We start from the raw sequence: 16659 nt of genomic DNA, 5'->3' as shown, positions 1-16659 counted from the left end.
TAAGGCAAATTCTGTAATTGCTAGAATATGTAACAGGGCCTTATTTCTGAAAGAAACAATTTTATATAAAGTCATCACTAGGGTAATCTGTGGCTAACCAATTAACTATGCTGATTGATAATATAACATGTCAACTATACTTCAATTAAAAACAACTATGATAATTAGGAAAAACTCACAGCTGTTGTTAAACCGTGGCTCAAGATCTTCAATAATGGCTCTCTTCTTCTGTAATTCATTATTGGCTTCATGCAGCTTCTCCCTGCAAGAAAACATGTAACACATTGTCACCTACTACTGTCTTGTGTTTTTCTCCACTTGAATGATATAAGTCCTTTATTCTTGGGATACACTTGCATGGCACACAAATTCTATGAAACAAAAAAGGATAAAAAGCCTAATCCAACATAAATTAAAACATGTATACAAAATAGATAAAAAGAAAAATAGAGACAAAAAATCTCAGACTTGAAAGTTATTTCTTTTACAGAGACATGCACAAGAGGGTACAAAGAATTTAGTGATCTTCATTTTTTTTCTAGGAGTAAGGATATTATAACAATTAATTTAAAACTTTACAGAGGTTTTACAATGCACAATCTTAACCCAAAAAATAAAGTTCTAAAAATAAAAATTAATAGAATACTATGCGCCAGTAAAAAAGAATTGATACACGCACCCACCAGGATAGATATCACAGAATAATGTTGACCACAGTAAGTCAGATAAATACAAAAGGGTAATACTACAGGATTACTTTCAAAAAATATATTTTTTAATGTTTATTATTTTTTTTGAGAGAGAGAGAGAGACAGAGAGATGGACGGAGGGGAAGAGAGAGAATATGAGCCAGGGCAGAGAGAGAGGGCGACACAGAATCTGAAATAGGCTCCAAGCTCTCAGCTGTCAGCACAGAGCTTGATGCGGGGCTCAAATTCATAAACTGCGAGATCATGACCTGAGCTGAAATTGGACGCTTAACTGACAGAGCCATCCAAGTGCCTCTCTAGGATTCCTTTTATATGAAGTTCAGAAAGTAGCAAAACTAATGAAAGGTGGTAAGAGAGCAGCATAGTGCTTAATTTGGGGATGGAACCAATTAAAAGGGAAAACAAAGAGTCTGGGGATTTGCTGAAAGTATTCTATATGTCAACCTGGGTTAACCTTGATATTGCAGGAAAACATTCATCAAGCTCTAGACTTAGGAACTTAGAGTTTGTGTACTTTATATAAGTTATATTCCAAAATAAAAGCAAAAAGTGAACAGAAAGTACTAAGTTTCTTCTTGATAGTTATATAATATGCATATTAGTGTGGCACTTTATGAGAGGGATAAAAGGCTGCACAAATTGGAAAATACAGAAAAAAAGTTAAGAAGGAAACATCACTATGTTAAGTCTATGCCTGATTTTTTCTATGTATAATACTTTAATAAATTGGTATCTTCAAACAAATTCTTTGAGAATATGATATATCTAGATAAAAAATAAATATATACAGTTTAAAGAATAAAAAATGTAAGTGTAGTCAAGAAACACGTTATGAAACAGAAATTATCAGGGGCGCCTGGGTGGCTCAGTCGGTTAAGCATCTGGCTTTGGCTCAGGTCATGATCTCACGGTTTGTGGGTTCAAGCCCTGCATTGGGCTCTGTGCTGACAGCTAGCTCAGAGCCTGGAGTCTGTCTTCAAATTCTGTATCTCCCTCTCTCTCTGACACTCCCCTGCTTGTGCTGACTCTCAAAAATAAATAAAAAACATAAAAAACAAAAAGAAACAGAAATTATCACAGAACCTTTGGGAACCCAAGTCCAGAATTTTAATCTTTCTCATGATTTTTGTGATGAGACTTTGTGTGTATTCCAGGACAATATACTGCTGAATTTTGTCTGATTTTACTTTATACATTACACTGTATGTATTGTGTGACTTCCAACTTTTATTTAACACTACACTCTCAAAATTAATGAATGCTGATGTGTTAGCCCTAAGTTACATATTTTATCATACTGTTTGAATATATTTCATACTATCTATCATTTTACAATTGGTGGCAGTTGTATTGTTTCTACTTTTCTGTGATTACAACGTCCTTTCATACATTCTTCTGTCTCCTGATAGATGGATAACAGCATTTCTAGGAATATAGGGTATATATAGGGAGCAGATCTGATGGGTCACAGGATAGGTACCTGCTCAGTTTACTAAGCAAATCAATGTACACTCCTCGTAGGAGTGTTCAGAATTACCACTAATGAATACCTTTAGCAATTCTTAGTATGTCGGACTTTTAAATTTTACCAACTTGGAATGTGTAAAATAGCCTCTATTGTGGGTATAAATGTGCAAGAGAATGACCATTTGAAACACCTATAGACCCTGTTGTGGACTGAATTGTACCTCCCAAAAAAGATATAGTGAAGGTCCTAACTCCCAGTATCTGTGAATGTGACATCATTTGAAAACAGCATCATTGCAGATACGATTAATTAAGATGAGGTTGCAGTGGATCAGGATGGACCCTAAATCCAACGACTGATGTCCCTATTAAAAGGCCATGTGGGGGCGCCTGGGTGGCTCAGTCGGTTAAACCTCTGACTTCGGCTCAGGTCAGATCTCACGTTCGTGGGTTCGAGCCCCGCGTCAGGCTCTGTGCTGACGGCTGGCTCAGAGCCTGGAGCCTGCTTCTGGTTCTGTGTCCTTCTCTCTCTGCCCCTTCCCCTCTCATGCTCTGTCTCTCTCTGTATCAAAAATAAATAAAACATTTAAAAAAAATTTAAAAAAAAAAGGCCATGTGAAGACAAAACAGAGAATGCCACGTGAGGACAGAGACAGAGTGAGGCATCCGTACACCAGGGAGCACCAAGGACTGCTAGTGGCCATCATGAAGAGTGGTGTGGAAGAGATCCTCCCTTAGAGCTTCCAGAAGGAATCAATTCCTTGAGTTTAGACTTCTGGCCTCAAGAACTGGTAGAGGGTAAATTTCTGTTTTCAGCCACCCAGATTATAGTAATTTGTTGTGCCAGGCACAGGAAACTAACATAGGCCTCATTATCACTAATAAATACTTTTTGATGTAGATATTTACCATGTAAATGAACACAGAACAATGGTCAGTTTTATGAAATAACAGGTATTCCACTTTTTTTTGCAATAAAGAAATGGGAAAGAGAAAAGGACAGAATTCAGGCTCTAGGTAACTTCAGAATGGCTAGAAGGTTCCCTTTTCTGTTCGATTAGTACATTAAGAATCTGCCCATTATTAGACTTGCCAGCAAGTGTCCATTGCAAGGATTATCTCACTTTTCCCATACTAAAAAGAAAATGGGGGGGGGGGCGCCTGGGTGGCTCAGCTGGTTACACCTCCAACCCTTCATTTCCTCTCAGGTCATAATCTCATGGTTCGTGAGTTCAAGCCCCACATCAGGCTCTCTCTTCTGCTCTCTCTGTCCCTCCCCTGCTTTCTCACTCTCTCTCAAAATAAATAAATAACCAAAAAAATTTTTTTAAAAAATTTATTTCATTTTTAGATTAAAAAGTCATTTTCAGGGGCGCCTGGGTGGCTCAGTTGGTTAAGCCTCCGACTTCGGCTCAGATCAGATCTCACATTTGTGGGTTTGAGCCCTGCGTTGGGCTCTGTGCTGACAGCTAGCTCAGAGCCTGGAGTCTGCTTCAGATTCTGTATCTCCCTCTCTCTCTGCCCCTCCCCCTCTCATGCTCTGTCTCTCTCTGTATCAAAAATAAATAAAACACTAAAAAAATAAAAAGTCATTTTCAGATATACTTGCAATTCAAGGAAATGTTTGAAAATCTGCTGATAAGCTTTGTACTACTTTACAACTAAAAAAAAGAAAGATTCAGTTGGCTATACTCTAGGGCCAAATTTAGCCTGCTGCCTGTTTTTGTATAAAGTTTTATTGGAACAGTCACAACATCAGTTTCTAGTCAATCTATGGCTGCCTTCAAACTACAGGGCTAAGTGGTTGTGACACAGATCATGGCTTGCAAAGCCTAAGGTAACAGCTATCTGGTCCTTCAAAGAAAAAGGTTTCTGCCTCCTGATCTAGATAGTCTCAAACTCCTAACGATAGTTCTAAATTCTATCAAGAAGATATAAAACTCTGATTTGAGAAAACAGTTCTAAAACAGTAACTGCTTTGGTTTAAGGACCTTGGGTTGACAAGACCCTTTAGACACTATTAATAATAACATGTCTTATAATTTTTCCCTTATCTGCAAAGGCCACTTGGGCCATTGCCTAGACACCTCCATAACCACATAACAAAATCCACCTGTTTCACTAGAGAATAGGATAATGAGTCTCAACAGCTTTCATACTTACAGATGTTCTTCAAGCTTCTTTTTTAGAAGAACTGACTGAAAATGGAAAATAAAAGAAGTTTAACATTTTAACTAATAAATGAATTATTTAAAAAAAAAACAGTACAGTACTCTGAATAAATTCTCAGTAAGTTCTCTGGTTAAAAAGCTCAAAACACACAATGTATCTATACTTCTTTTTGATTAGTGAGAAAGCAGCCCCTGAGTGATAACAATTGGTATAAAATACCCAGAAACTGCATATCTGAAATCTCTATAGTTAGGAAGAAATGACTGAGAAGGCCACTTATATATAGTTCTAAAATTCCTGGACTCAACAGGCAGGCAGGTAGAACTCTAGTAACTCCTAATAGATTTTTTTCCCAGGGTGCCTGGGTGGTTCAGTCAGTTAAGCATCCGACACTGGCTCAGGTCATGATCTTATGGTTCGGGAGCTCAAGGCCCACATTGGGCTCTCGGCTGTCAGCGTAGAGCCCGCTTTGGATCCTCTGTTTCCCTCTCTCTTCCACTTCCCTGCTCGTGTACATGCGTTGTCTCTGTCTCAAAAATAAACACTAAAAAAAACAGTAACAGATTTTTCCCTAATCTTTATCTACAGTATTATTTTCCTTGCATCGTGATAGATATTGGGATCAACTTCCATAAATACTGACTCACTCTGAGATTTCTGAATATGCACACAAATAATTTATGTGATGGTATGAGAATGTGAAGGATGGCATATGCACAGAATTTAATGGACTGAAGAACACAGCTTTGGCTGGGCATTTGTTAAAAATTCTCCTAAAAAGCAGGAGATGAGAATTGACCTAAAAACAAAAAATAATGGCATTCTACATAGGACCACTAGGTTTCATAACCAAACTTAACCCTTGTAGGGTACATATTATTAATGAATTCTATGAAACATTCCATTTTGAGATAAATTCAGCCAAACCCAGTTAATATAGGCTTATAAATCAAACTGTCCAATCAGTCAATAGCAGCAGTGGCGGGGGGGGGGGGGGGGGGGGGGGGGGGGGGGGGGTAGGGGAAGCCTCACATTAAGTTCTTTGATTTTCAGTCACCTTATTTAATAATGATTAGTATAATTGTTCATTCAAGTCCATTGTAACACAGCTCTGGAATTTATGAAATTTACTTCTTTGCTCAGTATATTAACTAGAGCAACATCAGTGGACTACAAGGTCCTCCATCAGTGCTTCCCCCAAATATTTTTTTTAAAAAGAGAATAACATGTTAACTTTCAATTATTGCTTGTTCCTTCTTTAGTACAGAGGGTAAAATGAAAATACTTTCTAAATACATTAACTATAATTTTGCATTTACATTTTGACTGGAATCTAGCAAAATTAGTTTTAACTGAGATAATACACGATAATACCCTCATGACTGGTTAAAAATACCAGCCACTGTGCTACAGTATGTCACATGCATTAATTTTACAACATGAACAATATTAGTCCCATCTTATAGGTGAGGGAGGTGAGACTGGGGAGACATTCAGTGATTTCAAGTTGCAGACCCAAAATTAAAACCCAGGCCTGAAACAAAAACAAAAACCAAAAACCCCAGGTTGGCCAGACCCCAAAGTTTATGGATGGTCTTTACTTCCATGTTTTCTATGCTCTAGCACTTCTCCACTAAAGACTGTTATTTATTTAAGTAGGTGGCAGGAGGCCAGACTGCCATAGGAAAATAGCTTCAATATAATTTATAAAAGGGGGTAGAACAGGAGTGGGATGGGAAAAAAAATAAGAGCAGAGGTTTTTTGGTTTACTTGTTTTCAGTATCTTTTTAAGTATCTTACATGTAAAGGGCATAAACTTATAAAGCAGTAATAATATATTCATTTTCCATAAAATTTGCATCATTTAAAAATTTAATACCATCAACTGTGATGGAAGAGAATGTATATAAATCAAAAAATTGCTCAATGTATAGAAATGAATAGGAAGCCATACTTACAATAGCCTTTTGAGCAGAAACCATGCCAAGAGACAAAGAGGACATATTAGTATGAAGCAAACACAGCAGCCAATAGAAGGAACGATTTAGTAATTCATAAACAGAAGTAAAAGTTAGATTTTTTTTTCAAAAATGTACATTTTTCTTTCTTCTATGGTCTCCTCATCCTGTCTTGTTCTCAGGAGTTTTATACAATGTGGCTAGCTCAAGTTATCCATATGACTGGACATAACAATGCTTTTTTGCTTCCATGCTAAAAATAAATGACATAAAAATAATAATAAAAATGTGTAAACCACCCTACTCTGACTTAAGGTCACATGAAAGGACTGTGCTTTTGATAACAGAAATAGGCAGAAATTATAATGTTCTTCAGAGAGGACCAGTTCTACTGGGCAGGTTGCTCTACGCTACATACTCCTGAGATGCAATGCTATAGGTTAGTGAAAGAGAAGACAAAAACATCAAACATTTGCTGGGGGGAAGAACCACACTATTTCTCCATACCATTTTGAAGCATATCAGACTAAGGAAAGTTCCTGTTTGGACAGGAACTCAGGAAATGTCTAAGAATTAATTTAGAGGAAGACATTTAGAATCTAGGCAGTCAAATAAATAGACTAACTTATGCAAATAGTACTTTCAGGGCAGCATTTCACTTCTGAAATATGTTCTCTTAAAGTGATGGCCCAGAGCATATTTAGATTTGATTACCATGGTGATACCTAAATCAGGCTACACAAAATTATTTTTTACAGAATAAATTGCTTCTGTGTACTCCAATACTAGTAAGAGAATCAAGCACATACAATGGCTATCACTTTAACAGTAAGGTAGAGCCAATATTGATGTTCTGCCACTTACTTCCTTTGTACCACATGCCCTTCCCCTTTCTACCACAACACGTCAACAAAAAGTCTCCTCAAAGTTCTAGAGAGCAAAACAAAGTCTATCTTTACCTCTAGTTTAAAGGACCTAGTGATTTCACTGAAGAAATCACTTTGGATCTGACATTGATTCTCGAAAAAGACTATCAATGGAAGCAACTATGTAGGTTTATACGCAAAGGCCAGAGTTTATAGCAAATTACACCAGCAGTAATAAAAAAGAACCAACTGTCTGAAGCAAAGATTGGTCATTAGAATTTAGGTTTTATTCCCCTTTTAAACTATTTTTGAGAACTTTATGGTTGCAATTCTATTGTATACAATATACAATATTGTATAATACTGTATATTAAATGAAAAGGATTTGGAAAATTTATTTACACTTTCATCAGAGACTGCTACGTGCTACAGAAGCATTGTGATCGACAGTGAGCATGAGTAGATGAAAGTCCATCTAGTTCCTGGCTCAGTGCTGGCTCAATGCATTTACAATATTCTAGTGAGCATGCCAGTCAAGCAGGCAAGGCTATGACAGACATGCAGAGTATAAGAGAATATTAAATAAAGGTCAGTGTACTTATATTTGAGTGAGGTAGGGCTGGGGATAGTAAGAGGGATTCGGAAATCCAGAGGTAGTTATTTCTAGGGATAATGCGATTTTTTCAAAATATCAACTACACATAAAAAAATTTCTATTTGAACATACTAAATTTGTACCAGCATTTTTGTTGTTGTTGACCAGAGGATAAAACCCTGTACTCTAAATACTGAGATGAGTACATTTAAAACACAGAGCCTCAGGGAGCCTGGCTGGCTCGGTTGGGAGAGCATGTGACTCTACATCTCAGGGTCGTGAGTTTGAGCCCCACGACAAAAGTAAAGGCAACTTAAATGAATAAATAAAAACTTAAAAAAAAAATCCTAGCTTCCCTACCCTGTAAATCAAACAAACAAAAAAACCCACAAAGCCTTACTGAGTTCCTTAGTTAATAACTACAAATAAACTTTTAATTCCCAGCAGAAGGATTCCAAAGACAATGAGGTACTGTCTGGTCCTTTTCATAAAGAACATCAGTAAACAGAAAATGCTGCTTTTTTTCTATTACCAATATAATTATAAATTATTTTGACAGAGACCATCAAACAAAAAAATAAAAGTGATAGCTTTTCTTAACATTGTGAAACTGTTGGACCATGCTCAGTATATATTAAAACTTACGTCTTCTGCTTTTGAGCCTTGATCTTGTAAAGATTTTTGCAATTCTTCAACTTGTGACTGTACTTCCAGAAATCTTTGATTCACCAGCCTAGAAATCAAATGTATATCAATTTGTCATGTTCAGACTTACTTATACCTTCTCCCTTGCTTATCATATTGGTTAAAGACACAGATTTGTTAGCGAAACAAAGCTAAGATAGTAGTGCTGCTCACCGTTCAGATTTTTTATTTTAAATTTCTTTCTTTTTAATATTTGCTTATTTTTGAGAGAGAAGGAGTGTGTGTGCACAAGTGGGAGAGGGGCAGAGAGAGGGGGACAGAGGATCCAAAGCAGGCTCCACACTGACAGTAGACAGCCCAGTGTAGGGCTCAAACTCCCAAACTGCGAGACCATGACCTGAGTGACGAACTCTGATGCTTAACTGACTGAGTCACCAGGTGCCCCTTACTTGAAATTTCTATGATGATTTCAAATATGGTATTTTACTGGACATATCTGGTCATACCAGTATACTTAGGCATATCTACTTATCTGAAATTGATTTCAATACATGTTTATTCAAACTATGTGTCAGGCACCATGCTCAGCACTGTGTTAAAAGATCCCTGTACTCAAGGAATTTAGTGGGAAGCAAAATGTTAAAATACAAGATAAATACTTCAACATATCGCACAGAGGTACCAAAAAGGATCATGATTGCTCAAAGCAGCAAGAACTAAATCTAACTGTGTGGGGAATTAGGCTTGACTGAACTGAGACTAGAACAACAAATAAAATACTTAGGTGATTAGGGATGGAAAGGGGATTTAAGGCAGAGAATTCATTATGTCCAAATCACAAAGAAAAATCAGGGGATACAGTGAGTTCAAAAATGGCATGTCTAGAGCCTACTTAAAAATAAATTTATTTTTTTTAATGCTAAAAAAATTTTGTTTTTACATTTATTCATTTTTGAGAGACAGAGAGAGACAGAGTGTGAACAGGGGAGGGGCAGAGAAAGAGGGAGACACAGAATCTGAAGCAGGATCCAGGGTCTGAGCTGTCAGCACAGAGCCGGATATGGGACTCACGGACCATGAGATCATGACCCTAGTCGAGGTCAGATGCTTAACCAACTGAGCCACCCAGGTGCCCCTAAATGTTTATTTTTGAGAGAGCGAGCGAGCAGAGGAGGGGCGGTGAGAGAGGGAGAAACACAATCCAAAGCAGGCTCTAGGTTCTTATCTGTTAGCACAGAGCCAAACGTGGAGCTCAAACTCACAAACTGTGAGATCATAACCTGAGCCAAAGTTGGATGCTTAATCAATTGAGCCACCCAGGTGCCCCCCAAAATATTCCTTAAGTATGGGAGTGTCATTCAGTTGGTACAGTGTGTGATTCTTGATCTCAGAGTTGTGAGTTCAAGCCCAACGTTAGATGTGGAGCCTACTTAAAATTAGAATAAGTAAAAAATTCCTTAAGAATGGCATATCTAAAGACTAAGTTATGAGAGGAACAATGGCTAGAGATGAAACCAGAGAAGAGGAGAGGTTGTTGGGTACAGTCTTACATGAAATGTGTATTTAGAACTTATCCAATGATATGGCCTTTAAGAATGCTGATTCCGGACCTCATACATTCTAAGTTATTATGACGTAACATTCAGTACACCAGCTTGGCTCCTTAGATCTTGAGTGATAACCTTGAAGGACTGCCAGAGGGTAAAATTTAAACAGAAAATATTTTACAAATTTCACATTGATTGAGGGTCTGTGCTGACAGCTCAGAGCCTGGAGCTTGCCTTGGATTCTGAGTTTCCCTCTTTCTCTGCCCTTCCCCCACTCACACTCTCTCTCTTCTCTCAAAAATAAATAAACATTAAAATAAATAAATAAAACAAAGACTGTAATGACAAAGAGAGACTAAAGTAATAAAAAAGGGATGATCCAACAAGAAGTTATAACGATTGTAAATATTTATGAATGAGACATGGGAGTGCCCAAATACATAAAACAATTATTAACGAACATAAAGTAATCTGTAGTAACCATCACTTCCATCAATAGATTATCCACATAGAAAATCAAGAAGGAAATAGTGGCCTGAATGACATATTGGACTAGATTTAATGGATCTAATCAAAACATTCCAAAATAACAGCAAAATACACATTGTTTTCAAGTGCACGTGAAACATTCTTCAGAACAGATCACATATAGGCCACAAAAAAAAAAAATTCTCAATCAATTAAAAAAAAATCAAAGTCATAATATTTATCTTTTCTGAAAACAATGCTATTAAACTAGAAATCAACCACAAGAAAAAAATCTGGAAAGAGCATAAATACATGCTACTAAATAATGAATGGGTCAGCCAAGAAATCAAAACTTGATATGGAAACAAATGAAAATGTAAACATAATAGTCTTTGTGCATCTTTGGGATGCAGCAAAAGTGGTTCTAAGAAGGAAGTTTATAGCAATACAGGCCTACATCAAGAAGAAAAATCTCAAATAAACAATCTAATCTTAAACCTAAAGGAAGTAGAAAAAGGAAAAACAAACCCCAAACTCAGCAAATGGAATGAAATAATAAAGATTAGAACAGATATAAGTGATAGAGAAACTTAAAAAAAAAGTCCATCAGAACTGATATCAGTGAAAACAGGAGCTGGTTCTTTGAAACTGTCAACAAAATTGATGAACCTGTAGCCAAACTCATTAAAAAAGAGAGAGAATCCAAATAAAATAACTCATGAAAGAGGAGAAATAATAATGACTACCACAGAAATACAAATAAGTTTAACAGTATTATGAGAACCTACATGTTAATAAATTGTGGATGACTTGAAAGAAATGGATAAATTTCTGGAAACAGACAACCTACCAAAACCAAAGCAGGAACAGAATATTGGACAGAGCAATTACGAACACTGAAATTAAATCAGTAACCAAAAAACTCCCAAGAAATAAAAGTCCAGGACTAGATGGCTTCACAGGTGAATTTTACTAAACATTTAGAGAAGGTAACACCTATTCTTCTTAGACAATTCCAGAAAATACATGAGAAAGGAAAACTTCCAAATTTATTCTATGAGGCCAGTGTCACTCTGATAATACCAAAACCTGATAAAGACACCACACAAAAAAAAGGGGGGGGAACTATAGGCCAATATCTCTTAGGAATATAGATGCAAAAATCCTTAAAGTACCAGGAAACTAAATCCAATAATACATTAATAACCCTCTGCAAAGTAGATCTACAGGGAACACACCTCAAGATAATAAAGATCTTCTATGAAAACCCACAGCCAACACCATATTCCATGGTGAAAAAGTGAGAGCTTTTCACCTAAGGTCTGGAACAAGACAAGAATGCCCACCCTCAACACTTTTATTCAACATAGTAGTGAAAATCTGAGCCACACCAATCGGACAACATGAAGAAATGAAAGGCATCCAAACTGGTAAGAGGTAAAACTCTCATTATTTGCAGATGACGCGATACTGTTTATAGAAAACTATAGAAAGCTCCACCAAAAAACTATTAGAACTGATCAATGAATTCAGTCACAGGATACAAAGTCAATATACAGAAGTCTATTGCATTCCTATACAGTAAAATTAAGCGGCAGAAAGAGAAATTAAGAAAACAATCCCATTTACAACTGCACCAAAAACAATAAAATATCTAGGAATAAACTTAACCAGAGGTGAAAGACCTGTGAAGTACTAATGAAAGTAATTTAAGTAATTTAAGATAGAGCAGAGAAATGGAGAAATATTTTATGCTCATGGTTGGAAGGAAAAATATTGTTGGGGTGCCTGGTGGCTCAATTGGTTAAGTGTCCGACTTCAGCTCAGGTCATGATCTCCTCGTTTGTGAGTTCAAGCCTAGCCTCAGGCTCTGTGCGGACAACACAGAGCCTGGAGCCTGCTTTGGATTCTGTGTCTTCCTCTCTCTCTCTGCTTCCACCTCCCCAACCCATTCATGCTGTCTCTGTCTCTCAAAAATGAAACATTCTTAAAAAAGTTTTTTTTTTTTAAAAGAACAAATACTTTTAAAATGTCTGTATTACCCAAATCAGTCTGTTTTTAATGCAATTCCTATCAAAATGCCAATAGCATTTTTCATAGCATAAAAAAAGTCCTAAAATTTGTATGGAACCACAAAAGACCTTGAATAGCCAAAGGAATTTTAAAAAAGAAAAACAAATCTGGAGGTATCATAATTCCAGATTTCAAGTTATATTACAAAGCAGTAGTAATTAAAATGTTATGGACTGGCATAAAAAGAGATACATAATAGATCAGAAAACTCAGAAATAAACCCACAATTATATGGTCAACTAATTTTCAACAAATGGTGCTGGGAAAAATGGACAGCCACATGCAAAAGAATAAAACTTGACCACTTTCTTATACTATGCACAAAAATAAACTCAAAATGGCTTACACTGTACCCAAAAACAAACTCAAAATGGTTTAAAGACTTAACTGTGAGACCTGAAACCATAAAAGTCCTTGAAGATGTCATTCTGACATAAGCTGTAGCAACATTTTTCTAGATATGTCTCCTGAGGCAAGGGAAACAAACTATTGGGACCACATCAAAATAGATAGTCTGTATAGCAAAGCAAACAATCAACAAAACCTATGGAATGGGAGAAGATATTTTCAAATAACATATCCAATAAAGGGTTAGTATCCAAAATCTATAAAGAATGTATACAACTGAACAACCCAAAACCCAAATAATCCAATAAAAAATGGGTGGAGGGGGCACCTGGGTAGCTCAGTCTGTTAAGCGTCTGGCTTCTGGCTCCAGCTCAGGTCATGATCTCACGGTTCGTGGGTTCGAGCCCTGCTCAGGCTCTGTGCTGACAGCTAGCTCAGAGCCTGGAGCCTGCTTCGGATTCTGTGTCTCCCTCTCTCTCTCTGACCCTCCCCTGCTCATGCTGTCTCTCTCTGTCTCTCAAAAAAAAAAAAACAAAAAAAAAAACCATAAAAAATGGGTGGAAAACACAGAACTTTATTCAAAAACATACAAATGGTCAACAGACACATGACAGGATGTTCAACATGACTCATCATCAGGGAAATGTGAATCAAAACTACAATGTCAGAATGGCTACAATCAAAGAAATAGGAAAACAGTGTTGGCAAGGAATTGGAGAAAAAGGAACCCTCTTGGACTGCTGGTGGGAATGCAAACTGGCACAGCCACTGTGGAAAACAGCATGGAGGCTCCTCAAAAAATTTTAAAATAGAAGTACCCTATGATGCAGTAGTTGCTCTACTGGATATTTACCTCCAAAATACAAAAACACTAATTTAACAGGGTACATGTACCCCTATGTTTATTGCAGCATTATTTACAATAGCCAAACTATGGACACAGTCCAAGTGTCCATCAAAAGGTGAATAAAGAAGATATGGTATTCACATACACACACACACACACACACACACACACACAAACACATGCATACTTGAATATTACTTTAGCATAAAAAGAATGAAATATTGCCATTTCCATCAACATAGATTAATCTAGAGTATAATATTATGCAAAATAAGCAGTCAGAGAAAGAAAAATAATTACCACTTGAACTCATTCATATGTGGAATTTAAGAAATAAGAGGTGCCTGGGTGGCTGGCTTATTGGGTTGGGTGTCTGACTTGATTGTGGCTCAGATCATGATCTCATGGTTAGTGGGTTCATGGTTCAAACCTTGTGTCGGGCTTGGTGCTGACAGCATGGACACTGCTTGGGATTCTCTCTCTCCTCCTTCTGCCCCTCCCCCACTCTCACACACTGTTTCTCTCAAAAATAAATACTCATTTTACTGAGTATTTATTTTTGAAAGAGATAGAGGGCGAGTAGGGGAGGGGCAGAGAAAGAGAGAGAGGAAGACACAGAATCTGAAACAGGCTCCAGGCTCCACGCTGTCAGCACAGAACCCAAGGCAGGGCTCGAACCCACGAACTGTGAGATCATGACCTGAGCTGAAATAGGATGCTTATCCAGCTAAGCCACCCAGGTGCCCCCCCTCAAAAAGAATTTAAGAAATAAAACAAATGAGCAAAAGAAAGGAAAAAAAGAGAGAGAGACATACCAAGAAACAGACTCTTAACTATAAACAACAAACTGATGGTTACCAGAGGGGAGGTGGGTGTGGGGATGGGGAAAAGAGTACATTGAGCATGATGAAAAAATAAAATAAAATGATTAAAAACAAAAACACACACAACACTACAGTGGAAACAGCTGTAAGCAAGCAGCATTGGGACTTGGGAGGCTACCAGTTGTCTACAACGTGAGTGCTGTGTAAATGACAAGTAGCTGGTTTTTCTTCTGATCAGAGAAGACCAATGGCCCTAAGATCTGTGAGAAATGATGCAAAGCATTATAAAGGAAGTTGTGGGTGTTGATTCACTGGACAAAATTATGGTACAGGAAAGGCCTTCCTGACTAGGATGGCTAAAATACAGCCCAGAAGCAAAGGACGATGGAGATGAATACAAGGAGACCCTCATGGGGCTGCAGGACTGCCAGCTGCTTTCTGCAAGTCCCTTTTCTTCCCTTTTCATTCTAAACTTTTTCTAAGTATTTTTAAAAAGTATTTGTTCTCTGTGCTCTAAGAATTGATATAAAACTGCCCTCCTTCTTTTTATGCTTTATTATGCTCTAATAATCACCCTAGTATTTAACTCTTTGCTGATTATACCACAGCAGCTTTAAAAATTAAAGTGCAGGGACACCTGGGTGGTTCAGTCAGATAAGCGTCCAACTTTGTCTCAGGTCATGATCCTGTGATTCTTGAGTTCGAGCCCAACATCAGGCTCTGTGCTGACAGCTCTGAGCCTGGAGCCTGCTTTTATTCTGGGTCTCCTTCTCTCTGCCCCTCCCCTCCTCACACTGTTTGTCTCTCTCTCTCAAAAATAAACATTAAAAAAAAAAACCCAAAACATAAAAATAAAATTAAAGTGCCATGAAGGGCAGGACATGTAAAATGGTCGTCACATTGTTGACTCACAAGACTGACTCACACTTGGGAAATGCCCAATCAATTAGGCATAATAAAGAAACTAATATGAGACAAACTATGAAACAATTTTAAAAAATGTCAAATCCCTCAAAAATGACATAATATCACAACACTAAGAAAAGGAAAAGACACCATATGTTTGGTATCTAAGAAACATTTCCAAAAAGGAAAAGAACTAAAAGACTGTCACAATAAAACATAAAAGTAATCCTTTCCAGAATAAGCTACTGCTGTAAAATAGCTTTGAATGACTGCATGATGTAATACCCTGAAAAGTGATTTTCTTGTTAAATTTCCAGATTCTGAATTCTCATAATTGTTTATAAAATGAATGACATCCTTTCAGGGTCACAAGAAATAACAGGGTTAAAACAAAACAAAACAACTTATCAATTCAGTTATGATGGGTCCTCTTTTTTGCAACATTGTCTGGTCTGTTAATACATTAGCTTATAAAAACAGGGCAAACTGTATTATTCTAATAATGAATAGAACTGAAATTGTGAAAGACTGAATTAATAATCAGACTTTTAAAAATCCTCTGGTCTTAATTAGTAATTAGAAAGGGAAACGGGTGTGTGTGTGGGGCTTGGTATCATTTTGCTTGAAGAAATAAAGAGGGGAATGCTATAAAGCGGCACTACACTTTTATGCAAGTGTATCCGTAAGTAGAAAAATGGATTAAAGTACTCTTAAAATGAAATGGAATAACACATTATCACTACTCAACATACAATCCAAATCTTTAAGGGAATCAAAATCAAGGAAAACAGAGAAAACCTGTGTCTAAATGCTGTCAACTACATACAATCCTACCTATTCTCTGTCTCTAGTTCATTCTTGCGTAGATTTGCATCATCCAGAAGACTCTGCAATAAGGCAATTTTTTCGTTGTCTGAACCCTCTTGGTTAATTTTTAACATCTTATTCTCATGCTGAAGACGAATAAGTTTCTCCCTGAATGAACAAAAGAAAAACTGATTATGTAGTACACCGATACAATACTGTTATCAAAAACACAAAATTCACAATTACAGATTTAACACATAGAACAGAAATGAAAAACAAAATACTGCAAAGAATTTAACTCTTATCATTGGGTCTTCAGTACTTTCTTTTTAGAATGGATAAGCTGAGGGTAACAGCATCTTCAAACGCTATGATTGTAATGAAAAGTATCTCAAAATTCGATTTCCTTTTTGGTTGAAATATTTA

The 16659-nt window shown here is 36.8% G+C and overlaps 1 protein-coding gene across 3 annotated transcripts in view; it reads right to left on the bottom strand.

Moving 5' to 3' along the window:
* The window catches only part of HOOK3 (hook microtubule tethering protein 3), a 120563-nt gene that overhangs the window by 25423 nt on the left and 78481 nt on the right, over window positions 1-16659 (bottom strand). For 2 of the 3 annotated variants that reach the window (XM_029936732.1, XM_029936719.1), the window contains exons 15-19: window positions 16261-16401; window positions 8414-8501; window positions 6308-6313; window positions 4341-4375; window positions 180-262 (exon numbers count right to left, since the gene is read on the bottom strand). In XM_029936732.1, the coding sequence (XP_029792592.1) occupies window positions 180-262; window positions 4341-4375; window positions 6308-6313; window positions 8414-8501; window positions 16261-16401 (353 nt within the window). The remainder of the gene's footprint in view (window positions 1-179; window positions 263-4340; window positions 4376-6307; window positions 6314-8413; window positions 8502-16260; window positions 16402-16659) is intronic. The other variant, XM_029936725.1, reaches the window with a different exon arrangement.

The sequence above is a fragment of the Suricata suricatta genome, chromosome 1 (genome assembly GCF_006229205.1).
Source record: "Suricata suricatta isolate VVHF042 chromosome 1, meerkat_22Aug2017_6uvM2_HiC, whole genome shotgun sequence".
NCBI classification, from domain to species: Eukaryota; Metazoa; Chordata; class Mammalia; order Carnivora; family Herpestidae; genus Suricata; species Suricata suricatta.
This window is presented reverse-complemented; position numbering and strand designations above follow the sequence as displayed.